Below are 12,374 nucleotides of genomic sequence, written 5' to 3'. Positions count from 1 at the left end.
CTTCAAGCAGTGATAGAGACTTCTGCCTTTTGAGCATATATTGTGATTACTGTAGCTTCAATATATGCTTCCCTTGATGTTGATTCCTGTATGTGGTGAGGGGACCTACCAGAGAAGGTTCTATACTTTCAGTTTATCTTCTATGAGATCTAAACATCTATCCACATGTTTTCCATGTGTGGCAACCCATGAAAGGGAAGAGAGGATCCTGGTGGTTGAGAGGTTCAACCATTACATACCAGTTTGATCTTGAATTCCTGTAAACAGACATTCTTGGGGTGGCCCTCCCAGAGTCAGTTGGCTGGTCCACTTAGGCTAGGGTCAACCGAGTACCAGTGTTGGATGTTCTCAACAAGTATTGTTGACATTGTGCCTGATGCTGATGTTTGGGTATAATGCTCAATAAACTCTGGCATTGCTGCAGTGTCCTTGTTTGGCATTGTAGTTCATCCCCTTGTAGGGCTCCATGGTGGATGAGGACAGTGGGCACAGTATGTATTCCCATTATCATGGTACCCCTATCCATGAAAAAAATAAAAAATGAAAAAATTGAGAAAAATAGATAATAGGAAAACTACCCAGCATGAATATTTCTGTTGTACATTCACCATTACAGTTAGATTCTGTACCTCAATTTCTAATCGTGTATTCCTTATACCAGAAATCCTTAGGGAAATGTTTCCCTTTTTTATTCAAAAGGCATTAGAGGAGCTTGCTGGCTTCCCCTAAGTCAGTAAGCAAGTTATGATTTTGAGACATTTTAGTAAGAACATCTTTATCACAACATAATAAACTCCTGAATTTAAAGATCATCAGGAATATGCCCCTCTAAGTTACTCCCCATGCAACTTTGAAGTCTTCCAGAGGAGTTATCGTTGAGAACATTTCCAAGTTGGAGATACTCACTGGTTTCTCCAGTCAAGTCATTTCTGCAGTGTGGCAAATTCCCACTTGCAAAGATGGAATAATGCTACCTACAGATGTAATTATTTTGATGTACACATTGCCTCGTGCACCTGCCTCTATCAAAGCAGGATACATAAATTGTAAGGTTAGGCCATTGCCATAAATTCAGACATTCTAAGACCTCGTGTCATAGATCTTTAACATGTGCTTGTTGTGGTAGTAAAGACCATGGCACTTACGAATGCAAACTTGAACCACACTATGTCAACTTGTCAGCTGTAGTGGTTCACACCCCTCATACTTCTGTTCTAGCCCTAAGCAGGTGGAAGAGAAAGAGGTACAATGTTTGAAGACTGTAAATAATATCTCTTATTTAGATTCACAGAAATGATTGTCCCCCACTCCACCTCGGACATACAGTCATGTTAAAAAGTTAGGACACCCTATGAAAGCCTGTTTAATTTTGTAACATTTTTGGATATATAGATATTTAATCTCAATTTTAACAATTAAGTTTGTTAAAATTTAGTTTGGTGTGCTCCTGACTGTTGAAGTGAGAGCGAGCACTATGGTGAGAGCAAAAGAGCTGTCTGAGGCCTTCAGAAAGAAAATTGTAGAAAATTGAGTTTCCCAAAAGATTTTGAAATCAGCCATTCCACTTTCTGGAAAATAGTCAACAAGTGGAGGGCTTTCAAAACAACTGCCAACATGCCCAGGTCTGGTCGTCCAAGCAAGTTCACCCCAAGAGCAAACCGCAAGATGCTAAAAGAGGTCTCCAAACACCCTAACATGTCATCACGGGACCTACAGCAGGCTCTGGCTACTGTTGATGTGAAAGTGCATGCCTCTACAATCAGAACGAGACTGCACAAGTTTAACTTGCATGGGAGGTGTGCAAGGAGGAAACCTTTGCTCTTTAAGAGAAACATCAAGGCCAGGCTGAAGTTCGCCAGAGAGAATGTAGACAAAGACCAGGACTTCTGGAATAATGTTCTTTGGACAGATGAATCCAAATTTGAATTATTTGGACACCAGAACAAAAGACATGTTTGGCATAAACCAAATACAGCATTCCAAGTAAAGAACCTCATACCAACTGTGAAGCATGGAGGTGGAAGTGTGATGGTTTTGGGCTGCTTTGCTGCAGCAGGACCTGGACAGCTCACAATCATAGAATCCACCATGAATTCTACTGTGTATCAGAGGGTGCTTGAGGATCATGTGAGACCATCTGTATGAAAATTAAAGCTGAAGCAGAACTGGACCCTGCAACACGACAATGGCCCAATACATACCAGTAAATCCACCAAGGACTGGCTGAAAACTAAGAAATGGAGAGTCCTGGAATGGCCGAGTCAAAGCCCAGATCTTAATCCCATTGAAATGCTGTGGGGTGACTTGAAACGGGCTGTACGTGCAAGAAACCCCTCAAACATCTCACACCTGAAAGAATTCTGCATTGAGGAGTGGGGCAAACTTTTTTCAGACCAATGTCAGAGACTGGTAGATGGCTACAAGAAGCATCTCACTGCAGTTGTTTCAGCCAAAGGGGGTAACACTATCTATTAGGGAATAGGGTGTCCTAACTTTTTCCTCAGTTAGAATATGCATGTTTGTAGAATTACATTTACAGAAGATCTTGAAAAGTCTTTTTTTCAGTTTTAATTGTTTAGTTATATTCCTATAATCTCTCAGTATTGTTAAAATTGAGATTAAATATCTATATATCCAAAAATGTTACAAAAATACACAGGCTTTCATAGGGTGTCCTTACTTTTTTCACATGATTGTATGTTGTTACACTCCATTCCATTGCTACAGATCTCTCAGTGCCTCCAGCAGAGTCATTTTCTAATCACCTCAAGAGTCTTTTACCCACCATGTTTCCTTGTGTCATACAATCACTATTTGTTCTTTCTACCTGGGGGACTTCTCTCTTGGAACTTGATCCAGCCATCATCTTTTAGCCATCAATAGATGACTATGTGGCAACAGTGACTGACTGTATTATCCAAGCAGTTGTATAATGTATTCCTAAAACCTTGACATGTTTTCCATGGTACTTTTGTCCATGGTGGAATCCTGCCTGCCGTATGGCATGGAAGGCTCAAAAATGGGCCTGGGATACCTTTAGTAGGTATCTCACATTTTTGAACCACATCACTTTTCAGTGGGCCCATGCACATCATGATTGGCAGATAAAACATCAAAGCGAGAAGGAACCTTGGATTAAATCCACAACCAGCATCTCTTCCACTACCATTTTCAAAGTCATATGGAATAAGATTTAGAAGGTCAATGGGCAGTATATTTCTACTCCACAGTTTGCAACTATCTTTACTGTATGCTTCAAAACTTTGATCCTTACCACAGCATCTTACTTGGGGTTGTGTTTTTTTTTTCCTCAGTGGGCCATACTTTTTCAGAACAGATGATCTGCCATTGTTTCTTTTGCCCTTCGTATCCAGGCACAGTTGGATGAATGGCTGTATCCATTGGTCAGCCCATCTCACCATGGCTTATTACCATCCCATAGTGTGACCTTCCTTTGAGTCATCTGAAGATTGATTCATCCCATTGGAAGTACCATCTTTTATTCACCAAACATCTTTCAAACCATCCTTCCATTCCTATTTACACAGATGGTTCGAAATCAGGTGACTTTGTAGGCTGTGCCATGATTTGTTGTGGTTCAGTGGTTGTACACAGAATCTACCCTACTATTTCTGTGTTCACTTCTGAATTGTATGCCATTTCTCTTGTCCTGGATGACATAGAAGCTAAGCAGTATTCAAATTGTACTATTTATGCTGACTCACTTAGCCCTCTACTGGCCCTGGAATTTCTTCACGTTAGTTCTTACCCTGTTTTCACTGATATTCAAAACTGACTGGCCCATTTATCTTTAACATCAACTTCTATCCAGTTCATTTAGATACCAGGCTACATTGGTATTTATAGGAACAAGCTCATTGATGCTGCAGCTAAGTCTGTCTGCTCTGATGCTATCACTGCTTTGCCTGTTTTATACATGTACAGTCAGCAGTTGACTTGGAGTGAGCAATGTGATAACAAGCTTTTTTAGATAAAAACCATCTATTAAACTTTGGCCATCTTGTTTCCGTTAGGATCAGAAAGAGGAAGTTGTCCTAACTAGACTACACGTTGATCACAGTTTTCTTTTATCTGGGACTGATGCACCAATGTATAGTCTGTGTAACACTCAAGTTACAATAACCCACCTGACAATGACCTAAGTAGGTCGAAACATTGTTTGCTCCTCTACATAGAGCTTTCTCTACCCATACCACCCGTTTTCACATATATATTTTTCTCTACAAGTGGGTTTTCTCGTCATCACGGACTACAATAGCCCACATTTTACTATTACGTCGTAGTTTCAACTCTGAATGATGAGCACATTTGAGAGATGTTTTATCAACACCAGCCAACCTAAATGTCAATTGAGCAGTTTATCATCAGGTGTTTTTTTTCAAATATTTCTTATAATAGAACTCTGCTCAACATCTCTGAGTATAAAGGTTGTTAAGCCCTTTTGGTCCCATTCAACTTTCAAGCATAAAAAAAAACATCTAAACTTTGTGATAATTAAGTGGAAAAAGATAATTCAGTATTTTTGTTGTACTGTGAACATTACTTAATTTAGAGCTTGAAAAGCAATGGTTACAACTTCCTTTCAGTCATTAGTCCCATACCGAGTGACTGTCCTTATTTTGCAATGATTAGTTAGTTCCACATATATTAGTCTAGGTTTGTAGTGTTGTCTTTTACCTCTGACTCTGGCATTTCCTTTTCAGCTTGTTAGGTGTAACCATATGAGTACTTTTAGATTTCTTTTTTCACATCAGGTGGATCAGTATGAGTCTATGTTAACCTTATCCTCTTCAGACTTGTTTGTTTCAACCTCAGAATCTTTGTAAAACCAACCATTGCACACAAGGCTTATTTCTGACATACAGATGTAGCTTATCAACATCTAAGTAAATGTGTAAATGCTTTGTCATGGCTCTTCTCTGTTGTAACTTGTATGTTATAGAACAGTCTGCTAGAGCTCAAGGTATGAATCTGTGTAGTTGGATCCTAGCTGTTTCTGTGTTTTTGACATATACACAGCCAGACACAATTTCCAAACTGGTATATCTGTTTCTTTACAGTCTTGCTATGACATTTCTTATGACATTTGGTGTTTTTTTCTGGTTGTTAGAGGGTAAACTTGTGCATAATGACTAATGCAGACATTAACCGATTTGCATGGTTCTGTAAACATTGTGGGATGTTGAATTTAGGAACAGGACTATAAATCATATCAATGATTTCGCACCAAGCATAATATTTGGCAACAGCCTGGAAACACCTGTTTAATTATTCTCCATGTTTTCATAATGTGTGGTAAGTGCTCATCCTAGTTGGTTGATAGTTGTATTATCCATTATAGTATACCATCAGACTTTGGTGATGAGGCAAAATACACTTTATACAACTTGGAGGACAATTAGCTGTTAAAATTTTTCAGATATCAGGATTATTAACCATCAAAGAAAACAATAACCTGAATTTCAGGTAACCATGCACCAATTTTTCATGATATCAACTGAAGTACATAATGGTTCTTAAACATGCTAAAATATACAGGTAAAAATGTAACAGAGTATTAACTAGTCTTTTTACCTGACATAAGGAAATCTAATTGTTGAATCAGACTTGGATAGTAAATTTTGTAACTTCAGAGCTACTGTATACTTATTCTTTTTTCCATAGGAGATTGACCGTTTGAGTGGAGAAAATGAGAAATTGAATTTGCGTGTCAAAAATCTTGAATCCAAGGTAATGATTAGAATTCAAATTAAAAATATAACTCAAATTATGAGTCAGTACTAAGTATGAGAACTGTAGTTTCATTTAGTCTAATCTGTTTGGTCTAGCCTGAGTGAGTGAGCTGCCAGCTGTAGATAAATGTGATTTATATGACAAATTTACATAATTTACATTTAAATAAATACTTCACAAATACTGATTGGTACTATTTTATCGTGTTTTAATGTGTGAAAGTATTTAGGAATAAGAAAAGGTATGGTTGTACTTATGAATACAAGAATAAGCTAGAATTTAAAATGTTTAAAGTCATTCCAGTAATAAGTTTAAGATGTCTGTGATATCACAGCTTATTAATTTTAAAATCTAATCATAAGTTGATGTTTTTTGTTTGTTCTGGTTTTTGGGTGGGGTTAATTTTTACTAATTTAATAAGCTGCAACTTAACTGCTTTGTATATTCAGACAAAATAAAATTTATGTTATTTAATAAACATTTTAGATAATTGTCATTTTGCCATTAATCAATGTTGCTTTATACAATGTGCTACTACTACTTTTAGGCCTATGAAATACTAGAGGAAAAGTCTAAACTACAGGAAAACCTATTGGAAACTCAGTCACAGTTGAAAGAAACAAGAAAACAAAAGGTAAATTTATGTACATAAAGTTTTTCTTTACCTATATTTTTCCATCGTGTATTTTACAGAGAGTAGGTTGCTCTTTCAAATATTTTTTTAAAACTCAATGTTTAACTACTACGTTTTAGCAAAATAAATGTTTTAAATGTAATTTGGTAGCTGATATCATTATACTGAATAAGGATATGTAAAGTTAGTCCTGACTTTATGCAACATGAATCATCTCATAGTTCAAAACAAAAATTAATACCCTGGGCACATTCTAAACTTTTTATAATTTACATTGTTTATATGTAATGCCCATTGAGAAACTTTCACTACTTTGAAAAGGCTACATTACACTAACATGATTATTTTATGGAGTTACTTTGTGTGTTCTTTATAATTTACTTGCCTTCTTTCCATACTGATCTTTCCCAGATGTATGTATAATACATTCACAAGTTTCTAATGTTACATATTGTGTGTATCACAAGATAAAAGTCATGCAACTATCATGTATGTTTAGCAGGATATTATGCTTTCACAGAAGTTTGGAGATAATTACCTGAGCTTCTTCAACGTTCATAGCTTTACTTGTACAACTAGATAATGTCGTTTAACTGTTATAAACTTGAAAAACAAAAGGATCAATTATATTTTCACTTTCCACAATTTGTTTCCCACCTTATTAATCCATAAAAATCAAAGTGAATGTTGGAAAAGCCTGAAGATGTATGCCAAATAAATTTAGAACACAGGATGTCTGTAAAGTAATAAAGCAAGTACATGTATATATTATGATAAATATATTATGTAACTGATTGTAGTAGGCCTAAAAATGTCACTAAAGTTATTTTTGAGTGCTGCAAAAGGATGAATAAATATGATGTCACAAAGTAACAGAATCCATAATGAAATCATAAACAACCTGTATAAGCCATGTTGAAATGTGTAGCAAAGTTGCAATATTATAATAAAATTACTCAAAAACAAAAGTTCTAAACAGGGAATAAATACTGCTTCTGTAGTTAAAGGGTTAATTTCATCATAATGTTTTGTATTGTTAAATAAAAAACAAATAATTGAAATGAAAACTCAACAGTGATGATTTTGTTATCCCTATAATAAAGTAGTATATTCTGAAAAGTTTTTTGCCTTGAAAAACTGTTATGAATTATTCAGTTCTCTTATGAACTAACTTTTTGCAATCAAAAACTATGATTCATCAGTTTAATAACATTTTTACTTATTCAAGTTTCTAAACAGCCAAAACATAATGAGGCAGACAAGTGAAATCCTCGATACATAATCAATGAAAATAATTTAGTTTTTGATTATATTTGAAGTTATTTAAAAATTGCAAATCTTTTTCAATTTTGGCATTTACAAACTATTTTTTTAATTACTTTTTAATTTCTTGCCATCAAAATTTAGAACCCTAAGTAGTCAATTAATGTCACCTTAACCTTGTTAAAATTAGTTTTTAGTATATTTGTTATAGATTTTGAAATTGAGTTACAGATGCCTGATTGTAGTCATAGCATAGTTTTTTTTAATTTTATAACATAATTTTGGTGCACATTCTTTGTAGAGGTAGTTTAAATGCCAGACATAGTAACTGAGAAGTTTTTAAGTTCTCTTTGAATATGTGTTGCACAAATATAATTATTAGTAGTTGTAGATCATCATTTAGTTCATTTAGTTATGCCCATATAAATGAACAAAGTAATAGAAATGTCAGTCATTGTTAACCCTTAGGATGCAGGTAGGTAAAATTGTACATGTCATGACATTTTATAGAATTACTTTCAAATTTAGTTGAACTACTTTATTATCATTGTATATTAAGAAACTTGACAATAAAATGCAGTTAATAAATCAAATTTTGAGTGTTGTGTATGTGTCTCAATTTCCTAGTTTCAAAAGGATATATTTAAATAAATTCTCATCTTTTCACTTGTGTATCATGTGGTATTTGTTAGCTCTAAATTGATCAGTTTAGATATTTTCCACCTCTATTTGAGCTTCTGAGTTTTAATACAGATTAAAAACCTGTAGTCTGTGTGTGTGTGTGTACATGTATTTATTAGTGTGTTATAACTAAAAACAATCTGAAACAAAAAAAAAGCTGCACTAATTGAAAGGATCCCAGGGCACAAGCAGTAACATGGGATATAAAATGTATCCCAGGTTTTGGAGGTGACTGAAAAAGTAGGACCCACACTGCAGTGGGATTACACCATCTATCAGTTTTAACCTTCATTCACTAGTCTCACATAAAGAAATAAAGTAAAGTAAAGGAATAACAATATAAATTAAAATAATAGATATAGTAATAGAAATTAGGAGAGCGAGGTGTGGATGCTTAAGCCCACAAACTCCCACATCTATATTGCCCTTCACTGTCTGCAGACAGTTGTGGGAAAGCAACTGCTCTCCAAAGTAAAGAAGAAGAAAAATAATGTAAAAAATAAAAATAAGATAGTATCATTTGGAGGTAAGTAACTTAAATAAACTTACCTCTTGAAGTTAGCATTCCAGCCCCTATTATGGTAGAAATGCACTAATTAGTCGCTCAGTAAACAAATTATACTAGTATGAAGGGTCCCATCCAGTTATCTAAATTAACTAGTAACTCCCAGCACCACCCATTAAGTTTACTGTAACTATCGTGCTCTAAACAAGTTGTACATCCACCTAAAGCAGTGCCAAGTTGTTAACTGCCTTACTCATAACTAAAAATAATTATTAGAATTTTATTTTTATTTAAACTTTCTTTATTAAATCCATTAACTATTAATTTTTGTATCAGTATTTCAATATTACTGATAAAATATTGTAATTTATTACAAATTGTACATATCAGAATACTTGCAATGTTACAATGCTTATAACAAAAGGGTATGATACATTACTGTTGAAAGAGGGTAAACCACATATTGGAAAGGCAGAATATTTTATTTTATCAAAAGTATTTACATTGATATTTTTATCAATATTTTAATTTCTAAATCTTAATAATGTGCTTCTGTATTGTCATTTTCTAATTCTACTGGATAAATAGTATTAATAACATTATTTATTTCAGGATTATTTATACTAATTAAATCATCTAAAAAATAAATGTATATATATTTTGTTAAGGCATAACTTAATAGCTTTCAATCCCTTTGATAAACAAGAATATAAACTACAAGGTCAAACTCGTGTGTCATATGCTTCTGTTATGTGTGGCCTTTCAAAAATGTCAGTTATAGTTTAGTTCATGCTGGTGACAGCTTTTGAATTATTCATCCTACACATTCAAAGTTATTATTACCAAGTTCATCTCGACCAAGTATGGGGAAGTATTTTAAAGCACTTTTAGCTTATTGAAAAAGCCTGCTCGAAATTAAAATTAGCTTTTACTGAAAGTTTGATACTTTAACTGTAAAATACTACAAGACCATACATAAGTACTGAAATTGTGAAATTCTTGTTTTTTATGTATTTTTTTATTTAATGTAATGAAATACCTAAAATGTAGTTATTTATTACGTTGAATAAGAAAACATAAAAACGTATGTAAAATATTATGAGCTTGAAGTGGTGTAGAATAAATAATTGTAATTTCTCTTACACTTTGTACTCATTATCATAATAGGTGAAATATAAAGTTTTGCTCACAAAAAAAGCTTTTGATATTTGTTTAGAATATTTATTTCTTTACTTTTATAGTGGTTAAAAGGTCAGTAAAATGGACAGATATTGCATAGTTTAAGGTAGAGAAGATAACAGATAGAATGTAGTTTTACTAAGAAATAAATTTTGGTATTCATATAGGATGTTTAGAGGTTATGCAACTGAAATTTGAAAGCTAAAAGTTAAAAAAACTTATTTCTAATCTTATCATGAAAATCACTTTGCATTCAGAATAGTCAGAGATTGAGTCAGTCTGTAACTTCACAAATTTACAGACAAATCTTTAGTACAAATACTATATCTAAAAAATCTGAATTTTTATATACAAAAGGCTCTAACATTTGCAAAGAGCTTAAAACGTATTCAAAGATGCATTTATTACATTAAAAGTTAAGGTATGTATTATTTTATGATTACATAGTTGACTAGAACAGCAAAGCCCATGTAGAGATGGATTAATATAATCTTAGTGTATTTAATACTAGATCTATAGCAAGATCAGTATTTTGAAGAGTTAACATTGATTTTTATGATAAGCTGGAACAAGTTGAAGGTCATATTCAGGCTATATATTACAAATATGATTGAATATAAGTATTAAACAACAGGTAGCATGAAAGTCAACAAAAATATCTAATTTTATTAGGTGTTTGCTATGAAACTTTTTCAGGAGACATTATAAATTTGTATTAGTTCTAATTAAGTAGGATGAAATTTTAAGTGTTTTGCTAACTAAAATGTTGTTTATTTTGGTGGGTAAATGTGTAAGATATCATTTTACCAAATGCGTGCAATTCGTTTATCAAAAAGAACTTTTCTTGTAAGGCTTATGTTCCGTACATTTTTGCATAAATAATATGGCTGAGCCTCACTGTCTGTTGCACTGTTTGTAATTTCTTTAGTTTCTATCGGTCATTAAAGTGTAACAGAATATTACTTTATTTTTCTAGGTGGATGAAGGTAACCAAGACTTGAAAGCCTTAGAAGAACAAGTGTCAAAGGTTAAAATGGAAATGGAAGAAGTGAGTAACAAATTTACACCATACATAATAAAAGTGGTATTATTCAAAGAAAACTTACAAGCATTTATTTGTGATTCAGTGTATTAGCATGTTTTTTCTTAAACACATTAATTATGACTATTGGTACAGGGAGCATCATATTAAACGTAAAGATACATGAAAAGTAGTATTAACTTCTCTTTTGTAGAGAATAAGATATTGTAGTAATTTTACTTATATACACAAATATTTTCATTCTAAGTTTAAGCCTTTGGAGTTAGCAAATCATAACAACTCTTTCCAGATCAAACTTTCTGTTGTTCTTTAGCCATATTGTTTCCATAAGGATTGGAAGGAGGAAGTTGTCCTAACTAGGCCATGCATTGGTCACAATTTTTTAACTTTTGTGGCCTTTGTGACATTCAATTCATGATAGCCCATGTTTCACTGTTGTGCTGTTGCTACAACTGTCAGCTGTAGCACTATTTTTGACATTTCTTTCCTCTGAGTTTACCCCTTATGTTGGACATGGTTATTAGCATTGGTAACTCTGTCCAACTTCCTTCTGTTTGTTTTTTTTTTTGGCCTTTTTATTCTATTTAGATCTTTTGTCTAAATTTTATACATTGTTTTGTTTTACCTTACTTTATTTTTACATTTTATACTAATTTTACTTTTTATATTTTTCACATGGCACAGCATAATTGCTCTGCACCAATAAACACAAAACATACAACCAGTGTGTGAATACTTACAGATATTATAATTATCCATTGTTCTTTATGAAAGTCAGTCTCTCAAATGTCTTGTTAGTGAGGAAGCAGCAATCAAGCCTGAAGATTTTGCTTCTGATTATAAACAAATGCTTAGTAGGAGCAGAGAATGCTATAACATTCTAGTAGCATTTGGTTACCTAAGGGTTGTTTTCATTTTCAGAAATGCAAAGACCATCTATGTATTCTCTGAAGATTAGAATTGCTTCTTGGAAGCAACAAGGAAACTAAAGAGCTTACTTTTTTAATGGCCATGTGAGAAACTTATGGGCTAAGTTGCAGGGTTTGACTTTACTCACATTACACAAGCCACCAGCTCAAAGAAGTTTAGGTGTAGGATAAAGAACTAGCACAGAAAGAACTGAATACAAATCAGTTAACTTGTTTGTTTATGCACTGTTGAACATTTCATTTATATCAAAACTCAAAGTTGTCTTGAAACAACACTAACTTTATATTATTAAATCTTCATTCTGAAAGTTGAGATGTTTATTAATAAATGAAGATTTAATAATATTTAGTACAGTTAGTATTATTTGCTTTTCATACGTGAATGAA

General features: G+C 33.2%; 1 protein-coding gene across 5 annotated transcripts in view; it reads left to right on the top strand.

The window, feature by feature from the left end:
- The window catches only part of LOC143258474 (leucine zipper transcription factor-like protein 1), a 121,671-nt gene that overhangs the window by 79,536 nt on the left and 29,761 nt on the right, over positions 1-12,374 (top strand). For all 5 annotated transcript variants that reach the window (XR_013032307.1, XM_076517496.1, XM_076517498.1 and 2 more), the window contains exons 5-7: positions 5,686-5,751; positions 6,302-6,388; positions 10,993-11,064. Coding sequence is in view for 4 of the 5 variants with exons in the window: in XM_076517496.1 (XP_076373611.1) it covers positions 5,686-5,751; positions 6,302-6,388; positions 10,993-11,064 (225 nt within the window). In the remaining variant the exon portion in view is untranslated. The remainder of the gene's footprint in view (positions 1-5,685; positions 5,752-6,301; positions 6,389-10,992; positions 11,065-12,374) is intronic.

This window comes from Tachypleus tridentatus, chromosome 8 (assembly GCF_004210375.1).
Source record: "Tachypleus tridentatus isolate NWPU-2018 chromosome 8, ASM421037v1, whole genome shotgun sequence".
NCBI lineage: Eukaryota > Metazoa > Arthropoda > Merostomata > Xiphosura > Limulidae > Tachypleus > Tachypleus tridentatus.
Note: the sequence above shows the minus strand (reverse complement) of the source record. Positions and strands in the feature narration are given on the sequence as shown.